The sequence below is a fragment of the Sturnus vulgaris genome, chromosome 4 (assembly GCF_052056855.1).
Source record: "Sturnus vulgaris isolate bStuVul1 chromosome 4, bStuVul1.hap1, whole genome shotgun sequence".
In the NCBI taxonomy this organism is placed as follows: Eukaryota; Metazoa; Chordata; class Aves; order Passeriformes; family Sturnidae; genus Sturnus; species Sturnus vulgaris.
The window spans coordinates 18,349,272-18,361,949 of NC_142246.1; the positions used below are offsets into that span (position 1 = coordinate 18,349,272).

The following is a 12,678-nucleotide window of genomic DNA, read 5'->3' on the forward strand; positions in this document are numbered from 1 at the left end:
GAAATGTTTGGCAAAAACTCAGTGAAAATAACCTGTACTACTGAAACATAAGTTAGTGTTTTGGTTTGGTTTTTAATTTTTGTTCCAGCTTTTATATTTTGTCATAATGCAATTTATGAGTGAATATTCAACTTTGCTTAAGTCAGCACCTCAAACTTCTAATTACTTTGGACATGTACATGTTCACTATTGATTTTTAAAAGGAGACCCTCCAAAAAAATTGTCTCTTGAGAAAAATATGATGATTTGGAGAGGGAAAGTCCCAGGGAATCATAAAGATGACATGATGTGACAAGAATACACTTTTAAAATACCTGATTTGTTTATGTAATTATTTTCTTTTATTAATATGTGAAATTATAAGGGAGCATTGTTTTTAACACAAGAAAAACTCATGTTGAAATGTTATTAATTCTTTCATTTATTTATCTTATTTGTATCCATAGAATGGATGAGGAAAAAATACTTCTAGAAATAATACCCAGTTTTGATCAACTTACACTTGTGTTTTTGCTAGTAGTCTCATGAAGAAAGTTACATTTAGATTTACAAATACAGGATTAATTAAGCAAAATAAAACATCAGAATATTTACAGTTTACCATGTTTTCTTTTTAAGGTTTCCTACGCCGTGTCATCCTGCAGCACCACCTGAACATATTAAAGAACCTTTAGCCTATATGAGGAAAGCACAGGTTGGTGATTATCAATTTTACCATTCATAACAGATCTTTAATTGGACTATTTGAGATTTACTCTGTAGAATGTTATTATATTTATAGGTTTTATACCTTAGGAAAAGCACACATTTGTAATTGCATTAGAGGTAATAGTAATATTGTATATGTGACGTTTTACATAAATACAGAAAATGCTCAAGTAATTCTCCAGCCATGAAAGAAGTAGGATATAGTGGCAGGTAGGTGAAAATTTTAGAATAGAGATGATGTAAATATGTCAAAGAAGAGAATTTGATTTCATTGAGAAGAAAAAAGGGGTAGCTATAGGTAATTTCACTTAGGGTTACGAAAACTTTTATTTGAAGGGACACAGGCTATTTCATGATGAAAGATAACAGTTGGCTGCAGAGATAGTGAGGTCTTCAGAAAGAAGAGATATATTTAGTGCTTAGAAATGTGAAAGGAAGATGAAAAATATGGAGCTAAGGAGCTTAAGGCATATTGAAGAAGAATAAGATAAACTGAACTGTAAAGATTAAATGAGGATCTTTGGTGTCAGGAAAAAAATATTTTTGCTTTGTTTGTTTATTTTTTGCCAATATATGCCATTTGAAATAAACAAAAAAATCCACATAAAAATGTTAGAAAAAATGAACAAGCTTCAAGAACATGATCTAACCAAAACATCTGAGGTAGGGATAAAAGTGTATTTAACTCTGCTGTGCCTAGAAATACATTGCAGTGTTCTTTTACTAAATACTCAACAAATTGTTACTTTTACAATCATATTGTTGTTTATTCCCTTAAGTCTTATCTCTCTGTCCTGGGTTACAGTCTTTAGGATTTGGGGCTAAAGATTGCTTTAATCAATTTTTCTTGTGTGGTGTGAAATGTAATGCCACAATTTGCTTCCTGAAAAGAATGACTCTTATTAGTTTATTAATGCAAAAACCTCAGAGATATATCTATATGCATGTTTGTATGAACCAGTTTCATGGGTTATTATTTTACAAAAGTGTATGTAATACTTGCAGTGTTTTTACCTGTATGTAGAAAGGCCTGTTGTTCCAGTAGTATAAAAATGAGCAGAAGTCCTGTCTTTGCTAGTTTCAAAATTTGATTCCCTTTTTCAAAGATTATTAGTCATCCATGTCCTCTGGGTGGGTTAACCCTGGGAGGCAGCTCAGCCACTCACTCACTTTCCACCAGCAAAACAGGAGAGAATCACAAGGGCAGAAGTGAGAAATCATGTTACAAAGACAGTTTAATTGGCAAAGCAAAAGCTACATATGTCAACAAAGCAAAATAGGAATAGATTCATTACTTTCCATCATCAGGCAACTTTTGTCCCAGGTTCTTGGAACATGACGTTTTATGGTCTGGAATATCCCATTGCTCACTAGGGGTCAGCTGTCCTAGCTCTGTCTCCTCCCAATTTCTTGTGCAGTCCCAGCCTCCTTGCCATTGGGGAAGCATTAGAGAAGACCTTGAAGCTATGTATGCACTTCTCAGCAATAGCTAAAACATTGGTGTGTTATCAACACCCTTTTGGTCACAGATCCAAAAGAAAGCACCATACTAACTTCTTGAAGAAAGTTAACCCTGTCCTGCCAACCAGTAGATGCTCTTTCAAACCCTTTTTTGAAATACTGATCTTTGATAAAGTCTTGAATCTTTTCCATGAGAAATACTGGTAAATTATGCTAGCTGTGAAATAGTAATAAATGCACAGTAAGAGAACTAACATTATCTTTTCTAAAACCATTGAGAAACGTGAGGGTTTGATTTTCAAGATGAGCAATTGAATCACAACTAGGTTTTGTTTTGTTACTCTTTTTGATTAAAGATGAATAAACAATGTAAAAAGCTTACAAAACCGGTGTTTTAATGATTTTGTTTGTTTGAAATATTTGGAAATAGCTAAAATACAAGTGAGGTTTCGGGGGGACCTCCGGGTGCCTCCTGTGCACCCACACTGTCGGGCTAGTTCTTCTATTGTTTAAATAGCGAAGCGGCTAATAGTTGCTATAAAGTTATTTATTGTAGAAGCACATCAGACTCAAATGCAGAGTCAAAGCTAACAAAGTCCATTCCAAGTTCTAGCTCAAAGTCCCAAACAGAAGCAGAAGCTCCCCGTGGTCCCAGCAGGGCAGGAGGAGCCGGGCAGCTCCTATCTTCTTCTTGGGTATTGGTTTCAGTGGCGAAAGCAAAAGCAGAGCAAAAGCTGTGGTATAAAGCAATGGCTAAAAGCTGCAGTGGCAAAATGCACATGGCATAAAGCCATGGCATAGAGCACCAGCTCTCCCTGATGCATGTTCTTTTATAGAAACATTTCAACCAGCTAAAACACAAACTTGGACCATTACTTCTTAACATATTAGAATTCTAGTTTCTTAGCACGCCAGACTACGTATAGACTACGTTCATGGCCTATCTTGTTCTAACTGAAAAATGTAAGCAATATTCTTAACTCTAACTCTATTATGTCTGAAGCTAGGTTCTTGGAGCCTCTAAGAAAACACTAGCATGTTTTTCAACCTTCACTAGAACATGTGCTACTTCTCCGGCATCTAAGACCTTTTGCTTACTCAAAGCACTTAAAACTTATTCCATTTACTTACTTATTTTCTCTCTCTTATGTTACAACCTAAATTTTCACCTCTACCTTATAAGTGAGAGGCCTAATATACTTCAATTCATCTAAAGGTTTCAACTCAATCCCTGCACTCTGATTTCTCTCTGAAGAAATCAGAGAGGCTCCTGACTTACTGACTCCAACATACAGGATGCTAATACCTTTTGGGAGAGAGATAAAAGTCCCCATAAAAATGTTGTCCATATAAGTCATATTTGTCATACTCTATTTTTATTAGATATAATCACCATTTGAGATACTATTTCTTTTGTTATAAGTTTGTTGACAATTTCTTTATCCTCTTCTATCTTAATTAATTTTGCTCTACTTCAGAATTCTGGAAATAATGATGCTACTCCCAGAAAACCATCTCTGATAGTTACTGGAATGACTGTGAATCAGTGATTAAAATGATATTAAAATTTTTTCTAGAGTAGGTATTAAAATGTTCATAATTGACCATTTTTCTCCTTACATTGGTTCTGTTTTCTCATAGATGGCAGACTGAAGTTTTTGTATTGCTTTCTTTTCCCACCTTGGAGGATAACCGGGTTTCTAGTGAAGGATAGAGCATTAATGGCAATGAGTAGTAATGCTGTAAGTCCTAGGATGATAGAATGGTTGGGGTTGGAAGAGACCTTAAAGATCTAGTTTCAACCTTCCCTTGCAGGGATACCTCCCACTAGATCAGGTTGCTCAGAGCCCCACCTAACCTGCCCTTGAACATTTTCAGGCATGGAGCATCTACAACTTCTCTGGGCAACCTGTTCAATGTCTCACCACCCTCACAGTAAAGAATTTCCTGCTCATATCTCATCTAAACCTACCCTTTCAGTTTAAATCCATTCCCTCTTGTCCTATCGCTACGTGCCCTTGTTAATAACCTTTCTCCCCCCTTCAGGCAGGGTCTTTAGGTGTTGGAAACCATTCTGTCAGGCTATGAAATTGTTTCTAAATTGCAGCACTACCTTCCTCAGTTTCAGCTATTTTACTGAATAATTGTAACCATAGCAATCCTGATAGTGTGTTTTCTTAGTGTTGAATTTCTTCATAAGACTGGAGGAATTACCTTGTTAAATATATCGTTCTCATCAATAAAATGATTTTATGAGCTCTGCTTCTGCCTTCTATTTTAGTCAAGAACAGTGCATTCTGTTTCTGCTCACTTCACTGCTGTCCTGGAGACAGGGCACAGTATCTTGCTTGGAAAGGCTGTATAACCCTCACTTCGGTTTTGTCTTTTTTGCATTTATTCGAATATCTTTTACTGAGTCTTGAAAGCTGAATTATGTCTCAGTTTATGACTGTGTATAAGTGATTTATTACCAACATGTTTCATCCCCAGTGCAATAAGTCGATTAATGTCTGGTGTGGCAGTTTTAAGTCACTCCCAAGTGTGTCGACCTCCATTGCTCTTTGGAATGAGATGGTTCTTGGTCTTGCAAAGCTGCCATCTGTCTCTTCTTCTTTGTAGCTTTCTTTTCTTTAAGCATATCTTTGCTATTCCTCTCCCACCTGTCCTCCCTTAATTTTGATGGCATCATGAAGTGATGGTGCCAATGGTACCAAACCAGGTGGAGAAATGGCTGTTTCAGAAGGGAGAGTCACTGTGCAGAAAAACTTGGATATGCTGGAAGAGTGGGCTAATAAGAGCTTTGTGATGTACAAGCACAAATATAAGGTCTGGCATGTGGGAAAACATAATCCAGGAGTGCAGCACAGGCTTGATTCTAGCTGGCTGGAGAGCAACCGGAAGGAAATAAACCTGAAGGATGTGGTGGACAGCAAGCTCCGTATGAACGGGCAGTGTGCTGCTGCCTCAAAGAAAGGCAACAAACAGGATGCTAGGTTGCATCAATGTGGGCATCACCAACAGAGAGAAAGAATTAATTTTCCCACTCTACTTAACACTTGTCAGGTCACATGTGGAGTACTGTGTTCAGTTTTGGTCCCCCTGTGCAATAAAGGATGTGGACAGACTCGAGAGGGTCTGGAGAAGGGCCACAGAGATGTTCAAAGAACTGGGAAGCCTGACATGAGGAAAGGCTGAGAGAGCTGGGTTTGTTCAGTATTGAAAAATGGAGGCTTAGGGGAGACCTTGTTCCAGTTCTTAAAGGGTGGCTACAGGGAAAATGGAGACTCCTTTTTGCAGAGTCACATGGAAAAGATGAGAAGTAATGGGTACAAGTTACTCCAGGGGAGATTCTGATTGGACAGAAGAGGAAAATTTTTCACATAGGGAACAATCAGCCATTGGAATAATCTCCTTAGGGAGACAACATTGGATGCTTAGGATTTGGCTGGACAGGCTATCTGATTTAGACCACGCTTTTACCAAAAAAGACTGTACTTTTAACTTTGTTTTTGCTACTACTACCTGTGTATTCTCCATTGCCACTTTCTTGGCCTAGTAATCTTCATGCTCTTTCATTTCTTATTTCTCTAGCAACAAAACCTCACTTAGCAAAATACTAAATGCTCAATACTACCACTTGTGTGAGATGAACCAGTTTGTGGCATGGTGTTGTAACTGCAGTATTTGAAAGGAATTTAAATATGATAATACAGTTAAATAAAAATATTTTATAGAGTGTGATAAAAAGTGTGCAATTTGGAAAACATTCCTTACAGTCAAAACTCAGATCTGTTTTGTTTATGCCAAAGAAAGTGATGAAAGGATGACTTAGTTGTGAGGAAAAATTTCTAGTGAAAGATAGCTATTTTTTGATGGAAAAAGGTATGATAGTATCTTGTAAATGATCGTGTAAATGAAAGCTAAAATGAAACAATTATAGACAAGATTTTAAATTCTTTTTTTAAACAGAAAAATTGAACATCTGCCCTTCCTTTCATTTGCTTCCTCTCTAATAAACTGCAGCCTCTTTTTGGGCAGAGGAGTGTAATTAAAAAGTAACTAACTGTTGTAAAATTTGTGTCTAGAGCAAATTACAAGTAATAAATAGAACTAAATGAAATTAAGAGGAGTCTTTGCATTCATGTGATCATGGTCTGGCTTGTCATCCGCTGAAAACTAAATTAAGTACAAAACCCACCAGTGGTGCTGTAATGGAAGCAAAGTACTAAGTCCATTGACAAGGAAGTCAATACTAATTGGCATTAACTTCAGAGGAGTTAGCCATGGAGTAGGCACTACTGAAGCATAATGCAATTGTCAGAAGAATCTAGTTGATTTTTTAGCTGGCTACTGAGGTATTGTCTACTTCTCATTTTCTCTGATTAGACAACTATTTCCTGAGCATTTTGTTAGAACTATTTTTTAAGCATTACAGAATATCAGATTTCTAACTTTCCTTAATTTCTGACACCATCTAAGATACTTTTTGTGGAGAAAGACTGCCAGTCTCTTTAGGGCCCAAAGTGAGAAGGTATTTGCTATGCACAGTTGATTGACCTCTTATAATGGTTTGAAAAATTTGTTAAATGTTGATCTATAAAGAAGCTTGATCATTGAGCATACATAAAAATCAGTAATTGTGAAATACACGCTTTTTAAAAGATCTGAAATATGAACAACTAAATTTTCTGATTCTTTTTGTGTTGTAAAGAATGAAATCTGTTTGATCTGTTGTTTCCATGTAAAGAAGCATGTAAATATTCCCTTCATATGTTTGCAGGTGTCAGTCAGTGACCCTTGCTATCCTTTCATATATATCTGACCTCAAAAAAATGCTTGTTATTACATAGTAAATTCAATTTACAGGAAAAATAAATTCCTTATAATTTATCTTTTGTGTGTATTTTAGGGAAGCTGGGAGAAGCGAATTCTGAAAAGTCTGAACAGCATGTGCACAGAACTCAATATCCCACTAGCACAGAAGGTAATGTATTGTTAATTTTCTGTTTTCAAAATGACATTTTCTCTGCAATTAGGCCTTATCTTGCACACTTGTAATGTAATCTTCATTTTAGACATGGTTATCAAGAGCTGCAGGTTCAGTTTCTAAATAATTTTAATGCAGATTTATTTTCAAAGGTGGTGGCAATGAATGCCACTCAATCCTTAAATTCGGAGAAGATGAAGACTCTAGGTAGATTTCCCTCTTTTCTGTTGCATTCATTATTCTTTTGAGGGAGCAGCACGTTGGAAAGCTAATGACTGTGTTGCTCTTAGCAGAGCATTTTGTGTGCAGACCCAGCTGTATATCTTGTGCAGCCTGTGTGCCATACAATGTGCTTTGTGTGCAGAGAAGGCTGTGGTTGAACTGGTACATGACAGAGAGATACTGGTACATTGCTGATTTTGTTTGTCATTCATTCTGGTCTGGTTTTTTGGGGTTTTTTTTAGGAATTAGGGAGTAACGTTAGAATGTTTTGTTCATTCTCCTGTTATACCTCTGTGATAGGTGGTAGAACCTTTCTGGTTCATCATGAGCTAAAGGATGTATTTGGTTTTCATGACTGCCAGGGACAGGAATTTGACAGAGTCCAACAGCTCTATGGTATGGGCAGTAAATCTTCAGTGTGTACTAAATATCTCAAATTCATTACTAAACACCTGAAACTATTTAATGAGCATCTTTCCTTCTGGGAACTGGAACTTGGGCTTTCTACAGTGTAATGCACCTTCAGGCTAGGGATAATTTGTAAGCAAGTAAGTTTGTATTGCTGTTTTGTAAAATGTTGCATTAATGTGTAGCTGAAATTAATACATATTTGAAATAAGCATGTTTTTATTAATTCTGTTTAAAAAAAGAAGATATACTTTTTTGTGCCTTTCAGAGGCCTGTAAACGAACAAAAAGAACTGCTTAATAAATGGAATGAAATGGGAACTGATGAGCCAGGTACGGTCAATTAATTTACATGCATTAAATTTTTGTACTTAGAAAGGCAGCATGCACATCTTACTTACCAGTCAAATGTTAATCCAATCTCTTCAAGGCAAATTGATTTTGATCCTTCTTTCATTGGTAATGTGTCATTATGCATAAATAAATACTTATTTCAATGTTACTTTATTTCAAGTTATTGTACTTGAATCATTGAACATTGAATCATTACTGAGAGGTCATTGTGTAATACTCCATATTGCAGTGCTTTTGAGATTTATTCAACTAGGACACATCTCCTCTTATTGTAAACTCAGGATAAAAGAAACTGTTCAGAACTATGGATAATTAAGCTCAGATATTTTCTTGACAAAATATAAAAATAACTTGCACGGAATAGTCACTGATATTACACTTTGGGACAGCAAGGCTAACTCTCATGCTAGCTCATAGCCAAGTTCCTTAAAAAGAATTTTGCAGAGGTGCTGGTTTGTATCACACTACCACCTCTCTGATGGCAAACACTTTTCATGGATTTTTTTAGTACTGCTCCCCAGTTTTCATTACACAGCAGTACGTGTAATTCAACAATCCAAGCTATTAAAAAATACACTGCATTTGAAAATCATATCTTTCCTAAGTCTAAGAATTATTCAGTCTAAACAGTTATGAGGATTAAGTAAAAGCTTCTTGTGACTACTGTTCTCTTCACAAAATCATAGAATGGCTTGGTCTGGAAGGGACCTTGAAGAGCACACTCCTTTTCATTTATCTGGGGTTTACAAAAATATGGCAATTATCAATAGCATAATATGGCAGAGTATGTGGTGGTTGTTGCCATAGTATTTGTGATGATGTTATTTTGGTCTTTGCTCTAATCTGGTGTTTAAGTTGCTAGATTGTGTTATGGATATGGCACATGATTTTTTTGATCTTTTGGTTTTAACATAGTGTTATTGAAATCTTACTTCAGATCTAAGTCTTTTCCGGCCTGTTTATGCACCTAAAGATTTTCTTGAGGTAAGCCTCTATGGAACAATACTCAGCCATTGGCTTGTGTCCATTATAGTGCTTAATATGAAGTGGGAAAAATAATTGCTAAGTGTATTTTATACTAGTTGTCTTCTATAGCAAGTGAAATATGGCATGGTTTTTATGAGTCCATGTTTGGTGTACAAAACACTATTGTCCCTTCTTTTTAACTGCTGTTTCAAATTGAACCTGTGATAAACTTCCCTAAAGCGTAGTCTGGGTCCAACTTTTTTTCCTCGGGAAGAGATTCTCAACTGATTCTTTAACCATTTTACATTTTAAATTCCAATATAGTAAGCTCATAAATCACAATATGTGAAACCAATAGACTGTTTGATAGTAGATTAGTGCATTTGAAATTGTAGGTCACCTAGGAAGGTTGTAAAAAATCAAAGATGGAACAGGACTGTGTGGAATTTCAAGGTTTTTGTGTGTAATCAAACCAAACCATTAAAAAATTGGTGACTGTGGACTCTTATGTATTATTCATAATTTTCTATGACTCAAGCACAGAACATCATAGAAAAACAGTACTTATTACATATTACTCCTTTTGTTCAGTTAATCAAAATAATGTTGAAAAGGTTTTATTTATTTTGTTTTCCATCATTGTACTAACAGCCATGGTGTGTTTTTAATCTTGGATCTGTAAATAAATCTCTTTTTTTTAGCTTTTTCAGTGACCCTCATGATCACTCTCTTTTTCTTTTATACTATTTTCTTTCCAGAGTTTGCAGTTTCTTTAAATTAACAAGTCTGACAGTGAGATTATATGGTATTAGAATATTTACAAGAGTGAAAATTGTAGAGGTATGGTGTTATGAAAGAATTTCATAAGAGCTGGAAATTCACGTTAGAAAGAATCTTTGCAGTTCTACATCATATCAAAATCTGTATCTTGGAATAACAGGATGTAAGAGACTGTAAATTCCTTTATAGATCACACTTACTTGCCTTGACATAGTTCCTTGTCTTCTAAATTATATTTGCTTTAAGTTTTCAATTCTGTAATTTCTTTTTCTTCTATGAAAGAAGATATTTTGATATATTATTTATTAAGGAATTATTTTAGTAGCAAATTATGTAGCACTTCTATGAGAAGCTCTGTAGGATTGCAGTGTAAGAAGACGGATAAAAATTCTTTCAGGGAAAAGTAATACTGAAGAATATCCTGGATACTGTGGCCATCAGAAATATATTGTTTGCATACCTTAAATGAGGAAGTAAATTTTAGTCAAGACATTATTATATAGCCAGCATTTAATTGCATATATTAAAAATTATTTCTGCTTTTTTATTGAGCTGACTTTTCAAAGTAGACTCTGTTGGCTTCCTTAAAAATTTCAACAGTTTTTGATTTTGAAAATGTTGAGATGTAATTTGATAATTTGCATATATATATATATATATATAGACATATATAAGTTATGGGAAACAATTTTATGCTGAATGTACTGTTTGTAATGCTGATGATGTTGACTAGAGTTCTGAATGTAAGCAAGAATTGACAGAGCTACAATTTTTAAGGTACTGATGAATCTTCGAAACCCAAATTATGAAAATGGAGAGCAGCCTAGTTTCAAAAATCATCTGGGACTAATTCAGGTTCCCTTAAAAGTTAAAGATATTCCAGAATTGGTAAGTAAAATTTTTTTATTAGAGGTTTCTGTAAGAGTTATTTTTTCCTGCTAATGAAAATGATTCTAACAGCTAAAAAAGAATATTAGTATCATCATAAATGTCTTCTTTTGAAAGTGAAAATCAATCTAAATATGTAGTTAAAATACAGAGCATAAAGAAATTCTATGAAAAAAACTATTTTTAATGAAAAATAAACAGTAAATTTTCTGGCAGTAGGGAAGTTTTCATTTTTTGTCATATAGGTTTAATTTGTGCCAAAAATACACTTCTGTACCTGTTATTCACTTAATAATTTTTCTTCTGTACAAGAAACTTCAAATTTGTATGACATCTCAATTCTGCATATGCTGTACAAAATCAATAGCCTGACAATGAGTTAGCTTCTGACTTTCTTCTCACTATAATATTAAATCCCCTTATTGTCAGGTTGTAAATGAAAAGAAATGCTTGAGTACTAGTGAATTATATAGGAGAGTTTTTCTAACTGTTTCACTGATTAGGCTCTTGGGGATTTTATGCTAGTAGAACTTTCACCTGGGTTGGAAAAGAAATGGGAATTAGAGATCCTTACCCTGATCATTCACCACTTCACTACATCCAGATGTAGCTCATACTTGACATGCAAACTGGGGCTTATAACTAAAACTAGAGTAAGAATTGATGTGAGATTCTATTTCAAATGTATGCATTTAGAAGAACTTAATTTGGTTCAGAAAATATTCACATTAAGCCTTTTGGAAGAAATCTCAAGTGAATTAGATAATTAAACATATTAATTACTTTGTTATGGTTCTGTTCCTTTTCAGAAAGAAGACTTTAGCGAACTAGGCTTAAATATAGGACAGCTAGGTATTGATGATTCAGCACAAGTGCCTCCTGGTAAGCTATTCCATGCTCCAGTCATTCAAACAGAACACTAATGAGTAGAATCCTTCAAAATTATTAAGAAAAATGTGTATTTTTCCCATAGTAAACCATAAATATTTGTTCTGTAACTATGATTGTAGTGATTTTTGTAGTAAAATATAGTTAATAATAGAAAACATTGCATATATGAAGAGTCAGATTGGGAGAAGATTTAAAGTCATCACATTAAGGAGAGAATACATTCATTTCAATATGTTTGAGCACTTCAGGATCTAGAGAACCACACTGCCTGTTTCCAGAAATACAGAAATTATCAGTAAATGTTAATCCAGCTAACAGATAGGCGTATATATACATATATATATATGCAAACATATTTAAAACAACTGTTGTCAAGAAAATATTACAGGACATAACCATATATTAATATTCAGTAATATTCAGTAACTTAAATAGTGTATAATTTTTCCATGTATGCATCTATTGCTATGGAAAGAGGTTTTAAAATGGTCTTTTCACATGAACATGGAAATCACTGGGGTATCACAAGATTTTTCTTTTTCAATGGAAACTTGCCTAATTTAAAATCACATAGTATAGTGCTGCTTTGATATTTGTGGTTTTGAAACACAAAATTAGTTTTTGCAAAAGAGCTTTGACTCTGATGCAGGTTAATTTTTGTGATGTTAGCAGTAAATAGCTGCTAAATGTAATGATGTGTGGTAAAAATACAAAATACATTATCAGTTGTAGTGTCTTTTTCATTTATTTTCTGCCATGCTTTTCTGTGTCTTTATTTTCTAGAGTTCTTTGAAAATGAACATGTACATGTTGGGCAGAAAGGTATGGATCTGTTTTTATCTGTAATAAATTGTGAGTAATTAAGAATGCATTTAGTAAATTTGTATTTGCATGTACCTCGTAGTATTTTAAGAACTTAAACTAGCACAAAGCATTATCAGTAATGCCATTGTAATTTAGATAGACAATCACTAATACCGTTAAGCAAACATTTGCACTGTACCAGTAGCTACC

The 12,678-nt window shown here is 34.5% G+C and overlaps 1 protein-coding gene across 2 annotated transcripts in view; it reads left to right on the plus strand.

The window, feature by feature from the left end:
- The window catches only part of TBC1D19 (TBC1 domain family member 19), a 49,213-nt gene that overhangs the window by 11,999 nt on the left and 24,536 nt on the right, over window positions 1-12,678 (plus strand). For both annotated transcript variants that reach the window (XM_014891511.2, XM_088163239.1), the window contains exons 4-10: window positions 619-694; window positions 7,079-7,153; window positions 8,055-8,118; window positions 9,077-9,123; window positions 10,663-10,773; window positions 11,583-11,655; window positions 12,448-12,486. In XM_014891511.2, coding sequence (XP_014746997.1) covers window positions 619-694; window positions 7,079-7,153; window positions 8,055-8,118; window positions 9,077-9,123; window positions 10,663-10,773; window positions 11,583-11,655; window positions 12,448-12,486 — 485 coding nt within the window. The remainder of the gene's footprint in view (window positions 1-618; window positions 695-7,078; window positions 7,154-8,054; window positions 8,119-9,076; window positions 9,124-10,662; window positions 10,774-11,582; window positions 11,656-12,447; window positions 12,487-12,678) is intronic.